Below are 18,390 nucleotides of genomic sequence, written 5' to 3' on the forward strand. Positions count from 1 at the left end.
AAGACATGAAAGGGTTGAATGTGAAAAACCATAATGTCATGGTGAAGACCCTACAAAGTCATTTTCTGTTGATAGATTGTAATGCCTCTTATTCATCTTTCCATTAATGATCTGTAAACAAAGTGCCTGTGTTTCTGTTCATACATTGGTTTTTGGGTTGTTATAAAAACATTGAAAACCACTTGGCGAGTAAAAACAAGAAAAGATCAGATCAGTTAAAACTCATATGACAGTTTTCAGACACTTTTGATCCTGGAACAATGTGTCACCTCATGTGTTTGATATAACACTATCATTGTGACTGGCTTGCAGTTCAATGTTGGATAGCAACATGATATTTTTGTTCATTTATGCCAAGTACCACATCTGCATAATGCACAAGTCAAGGCCAGTTAGGAAGTCGGATATTTTAATTGTAACACTTTTGCATCTATAGGGTTGTTAGGTGCTTTCTGGAACATGTGTCAGTAGGAAAGCTTTCTGTGCAAATCTTGGTGCAACAGACAAATTTATTTCTCTAACAACCCCAAGCATGCGTCTTTCTTGAATTTTTATTTCTTCAACTGAGCTATAGGAAGAGAGAGCCATTCATGAACAAGTCCTTGAGATTTGCTTCTCTATGAGGGTGTAGTCCATCTGTCTACTGATAGTTATAGGCTTTGGGTTCTTTCGTTTGTTTTAGCTAGAATCGAGTGCGTGCAAGCTGGATACGTTCTTTTCCAACACCGCAAACAGGCCCATTAGCGCCTTCATTTCTTATGTCTTCTCCTGTCAATTGTGATTCTGTTGTCTTTCTTTTCTGTGCTCATCTTATACCCTAGACTTTCAGGCAGGCAAGCGTTGTGTCCATTCCAAAGGCACTTGCCAGCCTGCATCTGGCTCTTTTTGCGATTGTTACTGCCTCTGTCATCTCATTTTAATAAAACTGCTACATACAAAGCAATGGCTTCAACAGCTTAGCTGTGGACTTCTTTGCATGAATGTCCGATTGTTTGGGGTCAGCACAGTGAAAGCAAGTCATGGAAGGTATTTAGTATTAGTGAGCTGGAGTGCTCTTTTAGTGACATAATAGGGAGTTTAGGTTTTGCGCACCCGAAGTTAGGGGACGCAATCTGCCAGGCATACAAAAGATTGCAGAAAAGGTATATGAAAGGAGTACGAAAGAACACAAGCAGGATGTCGTGATTTGGGTACGCTTGGGTGCTCTACTTCTAAATCTCCCTAATGTTAACTACACGGCCTGAGAACCACCTGCTGGGGAACTTTCTCTCGTACTGCAATCCGCACCAGACTTCTGCTTCTGGTGAAAATTTCATGACTTGCTCTACTACTGGATACAACTGCATCGTGTTAAATGATGGACAATTTTTTTGTTCCTTTTTTTTTTTCGATCATCACTTCCTGTTTTTTCTTTGCAGAAATCGCACATCCCTTACCGAGACAGCAAGCTAACGAGAATCCTGCAGGAGAGTCTTGGGGGTAACTCCCGGACAACAATTATCATTTGCTGCTCACCGGCATCTTTCAATGAGTGTGAAACCAAGTCTACACTAGAGTTTGGCAAGAGGTAAGCACAAGTCTGTCTGATTGGTGGTTCATTGTCTCAAGCACAACTGACAAAATGGCCCCGTCATATCAAAGACATGCCTATTTGTCAACTTCTCTTTTTTGCACCTGCTTCTTAGGTTTTACGGTGAAGGCATATAATTGAACGTAAGTGTTAAAAAAGCATAAAAGGGATTGCAACGTCACATGTTTTTGTATTGATTGGCCAAAGGTGCTTGCTTACGATTAGCATAAATTACCATTAATGTAACATCTCCATTTTTGTTGGAGGTGCATTTAGTTAACGTGAAAGAAGGAAAATAACCAGCCGTTTTACCTGTTGGCAAAATGAGTATGGGCCACTGTCAGTTCCACTGCTCCACAGAGCATCGATCTTGAGAGGTAGAAAGTGTCGAATGCGTGCCTGAAATTTTTTTTTTTATTTTGTGGCTTGCATCATGGGCTGAACTCTTCTAGGCAGCATTAGTTATGCTGCATCATGGGTGAATGTCCTATTTCAATCTCTGCGTAAGTGTATGTACAGTCTACTCACGATAATTTAAACTCCGCCACTAAGTTTTGCTGAAATTAAGAAAGTGTGGAAATTTTTGTAAGCCCAGTTCTTTTTCAATGTATTTTGATGCTGCTTAATTCAAACAAGGCTTTCAGTTAGTTCTAACTTACTGGAATCCCAGGGCAAAGCAACATGGTCAAATACAGCATGCAAGAGGACAACAATTAGACATTAATATTCCAGTTACCACATATGTTGATGCATGCCGCTGAGGCGTAGGCACCACCAACCCAGTTGCTTATTGGTGGCTCTGACATTCTGAATGTGCCTACAACAGCAACTCTCTCGCATAGCTAAATCTAGTATACACACACAAAAAGTGGACAGGAGGGTGGCCATTGCAGTAGCTTGATGGTAGAGAATTGCATGCAATACACACCATACATGCACGCACTCACACACACAAATGCCCAAGGAAGGACGCCGTTTTCTTTGGTGTTTGTGTGCATGCAAGTGTGTTTTCATGTGCTTTGAAGTCGTTACCAAGGTAGATTACCAGCTAGCCCAGCTACAAGTTCTTCTAAAATGCGCTCGTATTGGGGATGATGTGGGTTTGGCTACCACCTGCGGCTAGATGCCCTTTTCCTTATATTGTGCATTTTCAGTTAAAAGGAACAATTTATTCATCATATACTTTCCTTCATTGTCTGTTGGCTTTATGTGGTTGTAGCTATAAAAAATCAAACTCTTTAGTTGCCCTCATTCTTCTCTCTTTGATGTAGCAGGGCAGTTGCTCTCCATTGTACTTTGCCTTGTGTGTGTGTGATTTCGCATAATAGATTGCAGTTCTGTGCTGGACCAAATTTTATTCAGCTTGAGGTAACATAGCTTTTATAATTATAATGAAAATCTGGGACCCCTATGAGAATGAATCGACTGTATTTGTGAATTTGCTTACATAGTGCTTGAGCTTACCCTGGAAAAGTACTCTTGTCCAATCTTGCTCGCCTCCTGTCATCCATGTTGTACCCGGTGTTTCACAAATATCTCGATGTAACTCAAGCGCGTGTGTGGCCTTTGTGGCTGCTGGCACGCAGGGCCAAGACCATCAAGAACACTGTGATTGTCAATGAGGAGCTGACCGCCGAGGAATGGAAACGGCGATTCGACAAGGAGCGGGAGAAAGTGACCAAGCTCAAAGGCCAGCTGAGCCGAGCAGAGTTTGAGCTCAGCCGCTGGCGCAATGGTGAGTGTCTGGCCTGCTTGTATGCGCTTTAATTGGGGGATTCGGGGGTACGTGTCATGTGATTGTCTTGAAGCTCATCCCATCTTCGTATTCATTTGGAGCAGGGATCCCAAAACCTGCTAGTCCAGACGCCACATTCTACATTTGTCAGAGTGTTGTGGGCCGGATGTGGATTAGGTGAACCTGCTGTGCAGTATTTCAATAATGAAATACTGAAATAAAATATTAGGTCATGCTTCTTAAACATTTCTGCCGGGGCGGTCATGATAATGCACAATAAATTCATAGAGGAAAATGTAACATACTATATACATATTTTCATGGGAGCATACATATAAAATCCCCAGAAATGCAAATAGAAAAGACAATCTTTTGCTTGTGCGATTACACAAATACCAAGGAACACAAATTTACAATTGCGTAATCATGTACTTAATCACTGTAAGACAAGAAGTGCAGGGCTAAGAGAGGGGTACATCTGGTGTGTCAATTTTACGACTTTAACTCGGGTTGCAAGCCTGATTAGCAAATTATTAGGGGAAACTGTTTTATTTTCTAAATTGTGCAAAGATACTAGCCTAACTTCGAATGCTGCTAAGACCAAAGTGATCACTTTCACATGCAGAATAGCAAGCATTTCTTTTTCTTGTTTTGTAGATTCTGTGCCATTGTGTAAGGTCTGTTAAATCAATGACCTCGGTGTACCTTTTGATACTACCTTACACCTTTCTGCTCACACTAAACACGTTACAATGCTGGGTATGTGCTCTCTTGGCTCTGTTTGCAGACTGTCGAGGGGATTAAATTCTCCTACACCGCTCCACAAGTTGTACACAACAATCTGTCTTCCTCAGCACGAATACACGTCGGTAATCTGGACTGACATTTCTAGATCCAACAGTGGCATTGCGTTATAGATGGGGTCCAGAAAAAGTTTCCAAGCATATACAATCACCACATTGCTAACACGGACACTGGACATAGTTCTAGCGCTGTTGGATTATTGTCATTGCCTTTACTTCACTGCAGACATAACTGCGGTGACCTTCTGTTTCTTTTCAAACACTTTCACAGTATCCTCACGTGCCCCAAACTCCTTAGTTGTATCATGTTTCATATTCTGCACGAGATGTTTCGTATTCTGCGCAAGATCACCAGAGAGCATAGACCTTTCAATGTTCCTGACTGTCATGACCATCACTTGACCGCCCACAGAATAATAAGTCTTTATAACGCTTATTTTTCATGATCTCAAAATTTTTTTATAACTCGCTGTCATTGTTCTTTTCCAAGTTTTGCGTTGTTGTCATAGTTTCACACATTGTTCAACTGCCCTTCCTCTTTTTCTTTTGTATTCACCTTGAGCCTTGTTGTGTGTAAACCCTTCTTCCAACATTTCTTTTGTTTTTGTTTTTAGTGTATGTGTACACCAGCACTCGCACTTTATGGGTGTTTCTGGGCTCGGTAAATAAATGAATAAGTAAATAAATGAATGATATTATTGTTGTTGTTGTTAAAGAAGCCACGGGTAATAGTCCCTTATACTAGTGGCTTAACAACTGGTAATGCTAACACTAGGATACATATGTATCTGTGCTGATGCAGTCTCCAAATGTAATTGTTGTTTAGGGTTTTGTTCAGTGCTGCCTGAAATTCTTTTGGAGTAAATTTGCAATGGTTACAGATAGAATTGGGGCCAAATTAAGTGCAAACAGTGGAGCAAACACGCTTTAAGCATAAGTGAAGACACAGCTTACAATAGCTGAAGCGCCAATAGTGACAACACACAAGAAGCAATACAGACAGGACAAGGTTGACAGGAAGCGCCTTGTCCTGTCTGTATTCCTTCTTGTGTGCCATCACTATTGGCGCTGCACCTATTGAACGCTATGCACCAACTAGCCCCACAACGTGTTTTACGGAAGACACAGTGCTTCCTGTCAGTCATTCATCACGAGCACATCCACTGTAGCCGCACTGTGCAAGGACGTGAGCATTCTCGCGTGCTGTGGACAAATCATATATGCACGCCTGTCTTTGGTGACGACTAACCAACAGCGCACACCTTCAGCAAGCAATGCTTTGGGCACGCCCTCACTGTTTGAGTGTTCTTTGACGCTGATAGTACAAAGCTCGCAGTTGAAGCAGAGTGCATTTTCCAAAGGACAGGGACAAGTTCTCATTTAATCGTTGTGTTGCTCTCGCTCATCCATGCAAACATCTGCCTGCTTCGACAGGTGAAAATGTACCAACGGACGAGCAGCTGAAGGACCTGGAGACCAGCACCATGAGCCTGTCTGAGACAGCATCGACAACCAACCTCTCAGCCAGCACACTATCGGTGGGAGGCACCACGCCCACCACAGCCGCGGCCGCCGCAGCCGCCAAGGCAGACCCCCTGGCTGGGGAGGAGCGCACGCGCCTGTACGCCCAGTTGGACGAGAAGGACGACGAGATCGACCGCCAGAGCCAGCTCATTGAAAAGCTCAAGGAGCAGATAATGGAGCAGGAGGAGGTGCGCATACATATATGTAGTTTGCGTATGCAATACTAATACTATATGCAATATATGCGATATATGCATATGCAATTTTTTGGAAAAGGGAAAGGAAAGGCGTGCATTAGAATGGGGTAAATACCATAATCAGACATATTGAGCTACGGTTACTGCACGAAAAACCTCATAGGGCAAGCCAAAATAGATGTTTTAGACGGGAGATGAGGTGTGTTTAAAGCATTCCCCATCCCCTAAGCTTCACCGAGACAGGCACTGCCACTGAAAGGGTCACTATTTGGGTCACCATAGGGGTCAGGTGTGTGCGTGCTGACTGATAAACTTCGAGTTATTTGGCGAAGACCAATTTTAGAATGTAATGCGCGCCTTTTTCTTCTTTTTCAAGAAAATTTGGCCACAAATTGTCCATGCCATGCACTCGTACATGCACCCAAAATCACCTTTGCAACTTTCATATGCTTTATCGCATATCACGGATGTATTGCGGTGAAGCCGACTTCAGAAAACCGGCCGCCAATGTGCAACAAATGTATTAAATCATTGCCCATTCGGGTGCTCTTTAGACTTAAACGTTGTTTAGAAGCTTTAAGGTTACTTCTACCTTAGTTTTCTACTTCAGACACACAGATAGTGGACATGCATTTAATTCAGAAGCATTATAGAATAAGGCAGATACTGTCAAATGAATCGGCTAAGTTTGGGCCTATAGGAATGCATGGACGCCGGCCAGGACCTTTGGTTGGGATTGAATTAACTGTAGTCGAATTAACGGAAGCCTACTGTGTGTGGTTTGACTTCTATAAATTAAGGTAGAATGTACATTGTGGTGTCCATCGGCCTGATATGTTTGTAAACTTCCTGACCATGTTTGTCAGACAAGAAAATTAGCGCTTGTTAGGATAGAGCAACGCACAAATTAATGTTGCAAACACTTGCAGTTTTGGCCATTCAATCAATAGCTCATTTAATCAATGTTCATTGTTCAAAGGATGCTTTGCATAAAACACATAACACTGCTTATGTTCTCATTGGGCAAAGTAAAGCCTGTCAAACGCTGTTCATGCCCATGCACAAACAGAACTACAAGTGCGGTGCAGTGTTTTTCTTTCACAGCATTACAAATATTGGGGCACAGCTTCACTCGGCCTAAATGGACAGAGAATTGAGTACTAAACTAGCTGCATGTAAACCTCAATATAACCAACTTCAATATGGCGAAATTCTCGATATAACAACATATTTAACTTTTCATAACCTGTTGTCCCTAGAACACAATGTAATTAGAACCTTAATATAACAAAGTGTGTTTGCGTGCGATTTCAATACAGTAAAACTTTGTTGAACTATACCCCCTTAAACAGCAGTTTCGTTTTAAAAGTAGTAAAGTCAAATCCCCGACTCAGCGGCCATTGAAAATAATGTATTTTGTATCCGCATAAACCATACCAGCTTATTGCGTACGTATCGCTTAACACGTAGTGTTTCCACTTTTCGTTGTGAAACACGGCGGTGCGTCGTCTCCATCGGGCAGCCCAGCAGAACAAGCCTCAGAGATTGGAACAACGGCCTCCAAGCGCCGTGCCTCTATGGCCGTGCCAGAGAGCGTTGTGGCCTCGTGCAACCAAGGACTCGCGTTATGCAAAAGCTCGGATAAAAAGAAACGCCGGGTGCTCAGCCTATAAGAAAAATTAGACGTCCTTCGTGCCATGTTCGTGCTATCGAATGCGACACCAAGAAGTCAGCGCTGGCATGCGACAGGGATCTGCTGTTGACCACAGTGTGTGGCATTTGGAATGCGAAGAAGTTGCTTGACAGCGCTGCTGCAACCGCGAAGAGATGACGGCTACGAGGTTGGACTTTTCGCCTCTGTCGTTGCCGAAGTGTCGACTAGCGACTGTGATGAGGATGACACAGGAAGCGATAGCACGGGCGATTCAGGCCCGACAGTGGCAGAAGCTGCGCGTTACGTCAGCCTCACGAAGGCAATCGTCGCGACAAGAACAGCACCCCGCAATGAAAACGACGCCAACGAGGAATCTGTCATGCGAGCGTTTGCCGAAAAGAGGGTGCTGACTGAAAAGCTGGCTTGCAGCTTCAGTAAGTTTGAGGCTGCTGTCGTCGCTGCTAGGCCACCGCGGCGTCAAACGAAAATAACTTTTGTCGCGTGAAGTGAATAAATACTGTACGTTTCTTTCCCCTTTCATCGCACTCTCTCCGAGTTCCGTTTTTGACAGGTTAGTGGATGATCTGATGCTGTTTTGGGTGAGCAGTACAACCGTTTAGTACGCACTTTTTCCGAACTCCGGTCAACTACGGTTTTAGTGGGGACGCGGCAATTGAAGTGGTCAAATTGTCAAAATTTTTGATTTTCTGATTTGTTTATTTTTGCGCGATCCGCAGACCTTTATTTACCTCGTAGTGAAATATTATGACAAAATACGCGGTAGAAATCGAGAAAAAGGCACTTTCGTAGAGTGCTGTCATCAAAAATTTCGGGGATTAAAAAAAAAAGCGGGCTTCGGAAGGCCCCGTCACACCGCGGATCGCCCGGTTATCAGTTGACGCAACGCCGCCATCTTGGTATCATCGAAAAGAGAAGAGAAAAGATAGCCGGAGCGACGCATTTCTACACCGAAAAATAAACCAGCAAACGCAAGCAAAAAAAAAAAGGCAAACACGGCATTGCGATTGGGCCTAGCAGTCACGTGGTGCACAGGGCGCGCTCCTATTGGCCGTTGTAGATTTGAATTGCTGACGAAACTCTCTTGTGCGCATTTGCTCAGCAGTGAGCTGCGCGTTCCTGTCGGCGTGATTGACGATCGCAGCAGCTTACGCACGTTTTCTGCGATGAGCCCCAAAGGAATGAATGAAATACAGGCAAAGGACTACCTCCCAGGCGGGTTTTAGGTGCTCAAAATAAAGATTTAAATGTCTACAACAAATGAAACTTGAGCTTCGTTTTCTCAGCTTTCATTTTTGCAGTTGCTTGCAGTCATCCCAGTGCCATTTTACAACGAATGAAGACAAAATCATCCTGTCTTTCACACTTAGATCCTGAAACATTGACGAGTGCAGTAAAGATGTCCATGTTTAACTGTACCTCCTAAAAAAATTATAATGGGTTTTTTTGCAAAAGTCGTTAGTAACTAAGACAATATGCAAAATAAAGCTGAAAAAAATATTTTCATGCTCATTTTGGCATTTAAAAAATAAACCAATAGCTTTAATGCACAGAATGGTCCTTTGAGGGCATGCAGATGTGAGCATTTTGGTCAACTTATGTGCAATTAATTTGGGGATGACCATTAGAGTCGGTCAATTGTTTTAACTCGAAAACTATAACAGATAGCACAAAGCTAATTTCAGTTATGATATCAGCATAACAAAACACACCTGCATGCCAAATTTCACCAATTTATTCCCATAAATACAAAAAACATTTCATTGCCACGGCTCACTGTATAATGAAATTTCGCTTCCGCAGCAAAGGAATGCCGGTATCTAATGCAAACTTCCGCAGAGGAAGCAGATGGTCAAATGATTGAATTACAAGTGGCTGCACTTACAAACACACCACTCAAATCGGACAGGGTACAACAAGAGCCACCGCCAGAGTGGAGCCGCATCAGGTTCCCTATAAAGTCCAAGTGCGATAAGATCCTATCGCCCCCCCCCCCCCCCTTTTTGCACTTTGCGCTTTAGGCGTGACTGAAAGTGCCTAAAGATGAAAAAGAAAGATTGTGGCTTTATACACGAATGCCGAATGCCGCCTCCCCGCACAAGGAAAGGGAAAGGGGAGTGAGCTTGCTGTAATGCGATCAAGCGTGCGTGCGCGAAGGTTGGGGCGGGTGGCCCCAACCGCGTACTTCGCCTTGGCTGGCGCATTGCTATAAGCGCCGCTGAGCGCATGCGCAGCCGTGCGCCCTGCTTTAGGGGTAATCTGCCACTTGTACAAAGAGAGGGTATGCCCAAACAGTGTTGCATCATGTAAGCTGTCCTCCTGCGCGTTTAGTATTGAAGGTTATGTAATCTCGAATTTCGGTAACGAAATTTTGCCGTTGGAGCGAGAGGCAGACGAATCATTCGCTCCCCACTGCAGGCGCCTTTTCATGATAGCGTTGTCCGAGTGCGGGCGACGCTATCAGCCGCGGGGGCGGAGTGTACGCGACAGCATGGCTGGCTTCGCTCAATTCATACAGCTCATGTGAAGATATCGTCAGTGCGGCATGAAACCATGCCATTCGTTGCCGACTCCCAAATTGATCAAATTTTCTCATTCAAATTTGCATTCTTTGATTGCCCGATGATTCAGGAAATTCTGCGGCCCCTTTCCGTGTAAATTGATCGACAACAGTACTTATTTGCATAAAAGGTCTAATTTCAATATAACGAAATTTCGGTACAACAAAGCAAATTGACGATTTTACCTACTTTGTTATATCGAGGTTTAACTGATTGCTCAACTTGACAGGGCAAGATACAGCCTGCTTTGCTCTCTCTAGCTGTGCTAACACTAAGCACACCACTGATGTGGGACTGCAGCCACTCCAGTTATGGTTTTCAGTATACAGTACTGTTGAATGTGCAGTGCACATCACAAGCTGCAACGTCTGATACTATGGCTCAAACGTTAGTTGAAAGGAAACTGCATTGATCATTGCAGTAACTGTGCTGGCAGTAGTAGGCACAAGGTTTTGTACAGTAAGGGGAGGTATTCTTCCTCGGTGACAACCACATTTCAATTAACTTGCAGCTGATTACGACCACACGGCGGGACTACAGTGGTCTTCAACAGGAGATGCTACGCATCCAGCAAGAGAACGAGTCGGCCAAGGAGGAGGTGAAGGAGGTGCTTCAGGCCCTGGAGGAGCTGGCTGTCAACTACGACCAGAAGTCGCAGGAGGTGGACTCCAAGAACCGCGAGTGCGAGTCCCTCGGGGAGGAGCTCAACCAGAAGCTTTGCCAGCTCAACTCGGCCCAGAACGAGCTGCAGCAGATGAAGGACCACTCGGTGCACCAGAAGAAGCGCACCAACGAAATGTTGACTTCGCTGCTCAAGGACCTTGCCGAAATCGGCATTGTCCTGGGTGGGCCCGCCGGAGAAGCCAAGGTCAGTGACAGCTCTTTGACTTCAATATTCATTGATTGCTTTTATTGTATATGATGATGCGTACAGTTTTCGTGCATCCAGACTTTATCCTGTGCGAATCTATATTTAGGTGCCAGTAACTGCAACCAGCCGTCATTATTGTGTGTCGTCATTGCTTGTAATGTGACTTGATTCCTAAAATTGCCTGGAACAGCAAAAAACAACAATGTAACCATCAGTTAATGTGTATAAGCAGTTAAACAAGTGTAGCTAAATGAAAGGGAAAGTCTCATCATCCACCCACCAGTAACCAAAGTTATAAAGGAAACCCACACGAGTTTCTTCGAAAGAAAGGTTTGCAGTTGAACAGTTTGTCCTGGTCTGTACACCGAACTCGGGATCAATGCCTTTCTGGAGCCGTCTCTCTACCGTCTGAGCTAATTGGGTGGGTAGTAGATTACAGAGCGAGGCTGAATTAATCGAAAGCTCTAAGCGCAGGAACACGGAACATTGCAAATCATGATTTCATGATTCTTCCTCCACCTTGTCGGCTTCACAGAACTGATCTGACAAGTGTAGCTGGGTCTTGAATGTGTAGCATGTTGTGTAGCCCTCTCTGAAAGAGCACAACAGAGAATTTTTTTCCCGGTATTTGTCAGCTTTTGATTCATTCTATTTCTTTCCACTTGCATTGGTGCCACTTGTTTCAGTCTACATAAGCTGTGCAAGTCATCTCTGCACGGGCTTGCACTCTTGCAGCATATCTGGCAACTGAATGGCAATGCCAAGGCATAAATTGAGCAGGCTACAGGTTCATACCGTACCAATGGTAATTTTCATGTAAGACATCGTAAAATGTGGAACTTTGGATTCCTGCTTGGTCAAAATAAAATGAGCGCTCATCTAAACTTTAACCAAGCACATACTGTATTTGCACGATTCTAGTGTGCAACTTCTTTAGTAAGCAGTACGTTTAAGTTTGCAGGCGTGTTACAATTGTAACTATTTCTACTTAAAATCAAAAACGAAACATACACTTACTAAAAAAAAGCTGATTGCGAAGTAGCTAGCCACGCTGCCATCGAACAGACACTGTTGTTTTACGCCTTGGTTTGCGATTTTCAATTTACAGTTTGCTGTACGTCTGTCGTAGTGCTTCTGCTCAGCTGCCTTTTGTGGAGGTAGTCCAGTGGCAAGATGGGAAAGAAAGGCATTTTAATTGTAAGGGATCCTTCAAGCATAAGGTGATCCTTCTGGTAGAATAGAGTACCCGGGTAGGGTCGCATGTGTTACGCGTTCCCGAGATTTGCATCCACAACTGGTGGAGACAAAGGAACTTCTCATGCATTACATGGAACTGAAGATGACTTTCTGTTGTCGACAGACAGAGAAGAGGAGGTGTCATGGGTCTTCAACAGCGACCAGCCACTAACATTCAGCTTTGTTCACCATAAAATCGTTTCACCATGGTATGGGTCAACTCGGGTTCCGTTACTTGATGTGCGGGGTAGAATCGGCACTAATGTTGAATTCCAATGGCGGAGTTGGAGCAGCCGACGAACTCCGCGAGCGAGCACTCGACTCTGGTGTAGAGCAACGCCTCCCAATCCGCGAGTGGAACACAACCTGCGCCGCCGGAGCAAGGCGGAAGCGGAACTTCTATCGCCGAGTTACCTAGGATACCTTGCGTGTTGTCATTTCCTTCCGCTGTTTGCTCCCAGCACCGCCACACCGGCCACTTGTCTCTTCAGCGCCGTTCCCCTGTTGTTTTTTAAAAGTGCTGAATGGATATCTCGCCAAGCATGCAGCAGCTTTTGCTTCCTCGCAAGTCATGACCGGTGGCGCCTCCCAGCAGACAAACGTGGTAAAGGAAATACGTCATGCAGAGTTCCGGTCCACTCCGCCGATTTTGGCAGAGCATCTTTTTCTGCTCCACGGAGCGACTCCCGCTCTGAAACCCCTCCGACTCTCTCATTGGAACACCTTACTCCTGCCCTCACTCTGTCATTGGAACAAACTTGCTCCGAAACGAGCAGAAAAACTTGCTCCGACTCCGCCATTGGAATTCAACATAAGTTCTTTACAGTGAAGCGGTTAAGGGGTAGTTCCCCCAGAATCGTGTCCATGTGTAGACACCAAACTCCCCATTCATGGGCTGATTCCAAAGATTAGTGCATTGCCGAGCCGACCCGCGGCGGAGGTGAAGCAGGCGTTAAGCACTCCCCATACATCAGCCGATCACGAAAATTGTGCAACGCTGGAATGATTCTCGAAAGGATTCCTGCTGTGCGATTTTTGTGCTTCTGTAGGTTCAGGGTGGCAGCTTTTTACAGCACAGTAGACTTCCATCAATTCGATTCCAGGTAATTAGATTTTTCAGTTATTTCGATCCTGAAGTTAACATTGGCTGGATAACTTGAACTTAGTTAGTCATCATGCACACACTTGATTCCAATGGTCACTGCAGTGGCAACTTCAGTATTCAGTAGTGGCAGCATTCTTTTTGGTGGCACTTAGGGTACAGGGATGGTACAGGGAGTGTGTCAAACAGGTGTCATCTCTCATTGAGAACACCCATTTACAACTTGTTGTTACCTTAGGAAGACTTTTAAGTTATAACAGTAGCTCACAATGAATCATTTCAATATTTGCTTGATTCTAACACACACCATTTTTTTTCTTTCTATGTCAATTGGTCTGGAAATTGCTTGAGCGGTGCAATCAGCTGATACTAAACCAAAACCATGCTTGCTGCATTTGGAACCACCTACTGTCAGCCAGCCTAGCCAGCGTAATTGCCATTGCCATCACGAGATCGTGACCATGGATGGCAAGAGAATTAGCCCACGCGTAGTGAGGCAATGGCAATGCGCTGCTTTCAGTCTCATTACAAAAGCACATTAAATGATAAGCTATTCTACATGTTCAGCTAGCCGTGACGAGTTGTGTCGCATGTTCTTGGCATTCCGGAAAATCGCATGCGTCGCGTGCAAACTAACGAAGTGGATAGTCTAGGTGTGGGCCACCATCCCATGTGCACGTGTTGCGGAATTGTTTTGTGTCATTTGTGTATGGAGGATGAGATGTTGTGGTTCTTCATTGACAGAGATAAAGTTTTGTCTGAGAGAGATGGCGAATGACGTTATGTAAATAAAGCTCAATTCTGTTACGGTAGAGCTTGCTGCTATCGTCTTTTTTTTTTTCCTTCTTTGTCAGAGTCAAGGATACGCTGTTTTCTTTGCTAGAATCGAGTGCATGTTCGATTTCTACTTTATTTGGGAGCTCTGTCATCTTTATGTTAGTTTTACGCTATGAAACCATAAAAAGTAGGTGAGTTCAGTTCAGGGGCGTATTGTCAGAATCAGATTATTGAAAGTTGACTGTACTAATTAGTTTACATTACAAATAAATTTTTATCTGAAATTGTATTCAATTTGTGTTTCTTTTTCTGTATAAATGTACTTTCGGTGGCCAGAAATAGAACTGAACAAGTTCTAATTTTCTTTGACTTCGAACGGTGTTCATGCCTACCACGATGCCTGAGTGTGTGGAAAGGGGTTAAGAAACATATACGTATAAAAAGAGATTTCGTTCAACGCCATTCCAAACATTTATTCTGTAAGGAAAAAGAACTGCGCCATGCAGAGCTCCGCAGCCATATCGTCACCGCTACTGAAGTGGTGCTCAGGCTAGACGCTGTTCCTGGTGTGACTGGCTAAGTCTAAGCTGTTTTGTCTTCCTGTCGGCGTCCTTCATGTCGTCCACAGCCGTGTCGGACTTCTTTGCCATAATTCCAATTTTATTTACTCTTCATATACAAGACCTACATACTGAAAGCTAACATAAAAGCCCTCTCTCTGTGTTCACATTTAATTTTGCCCTAAAAACCATTTCCTCCCTCCCTTTTTCATTATATATCTAATATCTATCACTTCACATTTTCCTGCGCACGCTCCTGACTGACACTGTAGTGCGAAATTTTTCATGTTTTCTCCTTACAGCCAGCCACTGATGTTAACGGCAAGATCGAAGAAGAGTTCACTGTGGCTCGGTTATACATTAGCAAGATGAAGTCTGAGGTGAAGGCATTGGCTCAGGTGAGTGCATGAAGTACACAGCATTGATTGCAGTACTTCGTCGGCTATGCCCATTCCATCCCTGCCACATACTCGCACTGCACAAGTTAAAGACTGATCATAATCTATCAACTGAATTGCTCACTGGCTGCTACACAAGTGAGGAAGCATGCACTCTTGTACACAGTGCATTCACACTTATCCACTGTAAAGTTCAGAAGCAAGATATACATTGCAAATTCTTTATAAATTAACAAACTTGCTGAACCAAGAAAGAGTGCCTTGCTGTATGGTGCTGGCTAAAAGGCTGCAATCAGCAGGATCAGTGTTGCCTAAATGTAAAAAAGAAATTCTCACCCTGGCTTGTGAAGAATCATTTGAGTACCATTATAAGAGGGATAAAAAAATATAAGTTTATGAACAGTTAAAATTAAATGCACTTCATGACAATAATTAGTTGCATTGTTTAAGTAAAGCAGTGAACCAGTGGCTTGGCATAAAATTATTTAGACTTCTTAGTGGAGATCAGCTTACTCACGTAGCTGTGACACAGCATTTCTGTAAATTTGATTGAACTTGGAAGCTTCAAGAGCCGTCTATTTGAGTGCCATGTTAAAGTAGCCGTACAACATGTTTGTTGCTTTCCTCCGTTGTCTTACCGCCTAGATACAATGGCATGCTTTGTTTTTTGTGCCTTAAAGGTAATTCACTGTGATATTTTCCATATCCCTTCAGCGCTGCCACCAGCTGGAGTCATTCCAGTCAGACTGTAACAAGAAGATAGAGTCCAACGAGAAGGATTTGGCTGAATGCCGTCTCCTCATTAGTCAGTATGAAGCCAAGATGAAGTCTCTGCAGGAGTCGATGAAGGACATTGAGAACAAGAAGCGTGCCTTGGAGGAGTCGCTTGATGAGCTCAATGAGGAGTGCGCCAAACTCAAGGCAGCTGGTAAGGTTCAGAAATATTTGCAAAGTAATGGGTGACATGCTCATTTGCGTGACCAAGTTCTCTGCAAAGTGCAGTGAAGTTGCGGTCTAGACTAGCAACAAAGCCATGCTTGCAAATAGATCAGCTGAGCTGGTGTATAAGCATCCATCAAACAGCGGTGCCAGAGCAGTTAGTAACAGAAGTAGTAGATTACGAGTTGCATTCGAGGTGGCTCCTTTGGAATTTCTAGTTAAACAGTCTAACGATTAGTACTAAAGCCAAAAAGCAATAGTCTGACTTATTATACACTGCTCCTGGTGCATTGATTGTGTAATGCTGGAGTTCTCTTACATAACCAAGCAGTGAGTGCTACTGTGCCCACGCTGCATTGATAATAATTATGCGTTGATCATGCTGGCTTATAGTTACCCTTGTGGAAGAGATGCAGGCATGCTGTTGCACCATATGTAAATTAAGCATGGTTCTGTAATCAGAGCCAATAGTTGTGCTATTTTGTTGCACTGGGCATGTTAAACTTGTGGTTGCACTTGAGGACAGCGTGGATGCGAATTCCCACTGAGAAACATCATTAGAAGCCTTAAAGTGGCTTCCCTCAACTCTTGGCACAGTCATACCTGAAGTCATGAAGTCGCATCCAACACAGTATACCTTTTTTTATATTTTATACAGTGAAACCTTGATACAACGAAGATGTCAACCAAACCTGAACTGGAAATTTAGCTGAGACTGAATCTGAAACTGAACTGATATTTTTAGAACATGCCTGAACTCAAACCAAACCTCAGAAAAAAAAAATAATAATAATAATGTTTACCAGTGCAACATGAGATGGTTCCAGTATATAGGATGGTCAGTAGCATATATTGGTGCTCAATAGATAAGTGATTCTTCAAAATAGTTACTTCTTTAGTTGGCATATCTCACTAGCAGATTGTTACGACTCGCGAGTTGCATTGTGTGCAAGAATGGAGGTAGATCTAGGCAGAAATGCTTGCACTTCTGAACTCGGCCGTGCCAGCTCTGTCCCTCAATCGAAACTTTGTTCCAAGGACTCCGCAGAATCACTGTTTCTGTTTAAGTTTCCAATTCGGCAGTTATTGGTCGTTTGCTACTATTACTAGATAAACAGTAAAATGCACACACCAGGGGCGCGATCGCAGATCATTGTTCGGTGCGTTCGTTCGGTTTCTGGCGCACGTGATTGGCTGATGTCGTGGGGCGCGGCCACATTTTTGGTGACATCAAAATGACGACACGCTCCTGTCAATCATCTTGAAATCGAGCACGTCATCTTCTAGGAGCCGAACACAATGGGAGTTGTGAAGTTGGAGCTTTCATACGCTCGTTACAAGACCAGCTTCGCATCGTACGTCTGGTAGATTGGATCGGATAGAAACGGCAGCTGGGGCCGCGGAATGGCATATTTGGATCCAATCCATAGTTTAATTCGAGAAAATACTTGTGGTGCTTGTGATGGGAACTTTTGTTGTTGCGTTGGTGTTGCCCGAAGAGGAAGGAGAGTGGTTGGAGGTGCGAAACACGTTTGAAGACATAACAAAAAGTGAATTCCAGCGTTGCTTTCATTTCTTGAAACAACAGTGCGTTGGTTGTGCAGCGAACTCGACCCCATAATTGGGTGCCAGCAAGCCAGTGGAATGTTGTTGTTGCCTCTTGAAATGTGCACCACTGTTCCCGTTGTTTCTTTTCGTTTCTTTTCTCTTTTTTTTCCTCGCTGTGTGCGACACCACCTAGGGATCACGCAAGGAAACTAATAGTTATAAATTGTAGTAGTCATACATATTACTATTTGAGAATGTGTTTAAGCTTGAGAAGAAAAAAATACATTTTTTAATACAAGGATATCATTCATTGGAAGACGAGAAATATTTCGTTTTGTAGTATGTTGTCTTAAAGCAGACGACAAATGAGGCAACTGAACTTCCAGGGAGTTCACCACTTGCCGATTGGCTGCTCTCTCCCTTTCGTTCTCACAAACTTTGCATACTGTGCGTGACCAAGCAAATTTAACATTTGCTTGGCCATGCTTTAATTCAGTGAAATATTTCCCTGTTATAACAAAACCAAAAATGCGGGATCCATGGACTGAACCTTGCGTGCAAGTTCAGAATGGGCCATTTCGAGTTGCCTTTGCTGAGTATTTGTCATTATTGATACCAGAATACATATACAGTTAAACCTGGATGTAACGAACCTATATGTAACGAATTCCTGGATTTAACGAAGTTTTTGAATTCCCCAACGCTGCCCCCATTGAAGCCCATGTATTTTCGACCTTGATGTAACGAACGCGTTGCGGCGGTTAGCCTTGATGTAACGAACTCCCAAAGCTGATCAGTCATTACTTTTTGCACTTTTAAGGAAAATTCGGCCGAAGAAATGCTCTAGATTATTGAATATTAATATTGTAAGGAGCCAGCAGCTACGCGAACGCCAGG

At 43.7% G+C, this 18,390-nt stretch overlaps 1 protein-coding gene across 1 annotated transcript in view; it reads left to right on the forward strand.

Moving 5' to 3' along the window:
- Positions 1-18,390, forward strand: part of Khc (kinesin heavy chain) — a 132,674-nt gene that overhangs the window by 98,070 nt on the left and 16,214 nt on the right. The window contains exons 10-15 of the mRNA XM_065445722.1: positions 1,419-1,567; positions 3,157-3,305; positions 5,543-5,820; positions 10,574-10,930; positions 14,911-15,006; positions 15,721-15,934. Coding sequence (XP_065301794.1) covers positions 1,419-1,567; positions 3,157-3,305; positions 5,543-5,820; positions 10,574-10,930; positions 14,911-15,006; positions 15,721-15,934 — 1,243 coding nt within the window. The remainder of the gene's footprint in view (positions 1-1,418; positions 1,568-3,156; positions 3,306-5,542; positions 5,821-10,573; positions 10,931-14,910; positions 15,007-15,720; positions 15,935-18,390) is intronic.

This window comes from Dermacentor albipictus, chromosome 1 (assembly GCF_038994185.2).
Source record: "Dermacentor albipictus isolate Rhodes 1998 colony chromosome 1, USDA_Dalb.pri_finalv2, whole genome shotgun sequence".
In the NCBI taxonomy this organism is placed as follows: Eukaryota; Metazoa; Arthropoda; class Arachnida; order Ixodida; family Ixodidae; genus Dermacentor; species Dermacentor albipictus.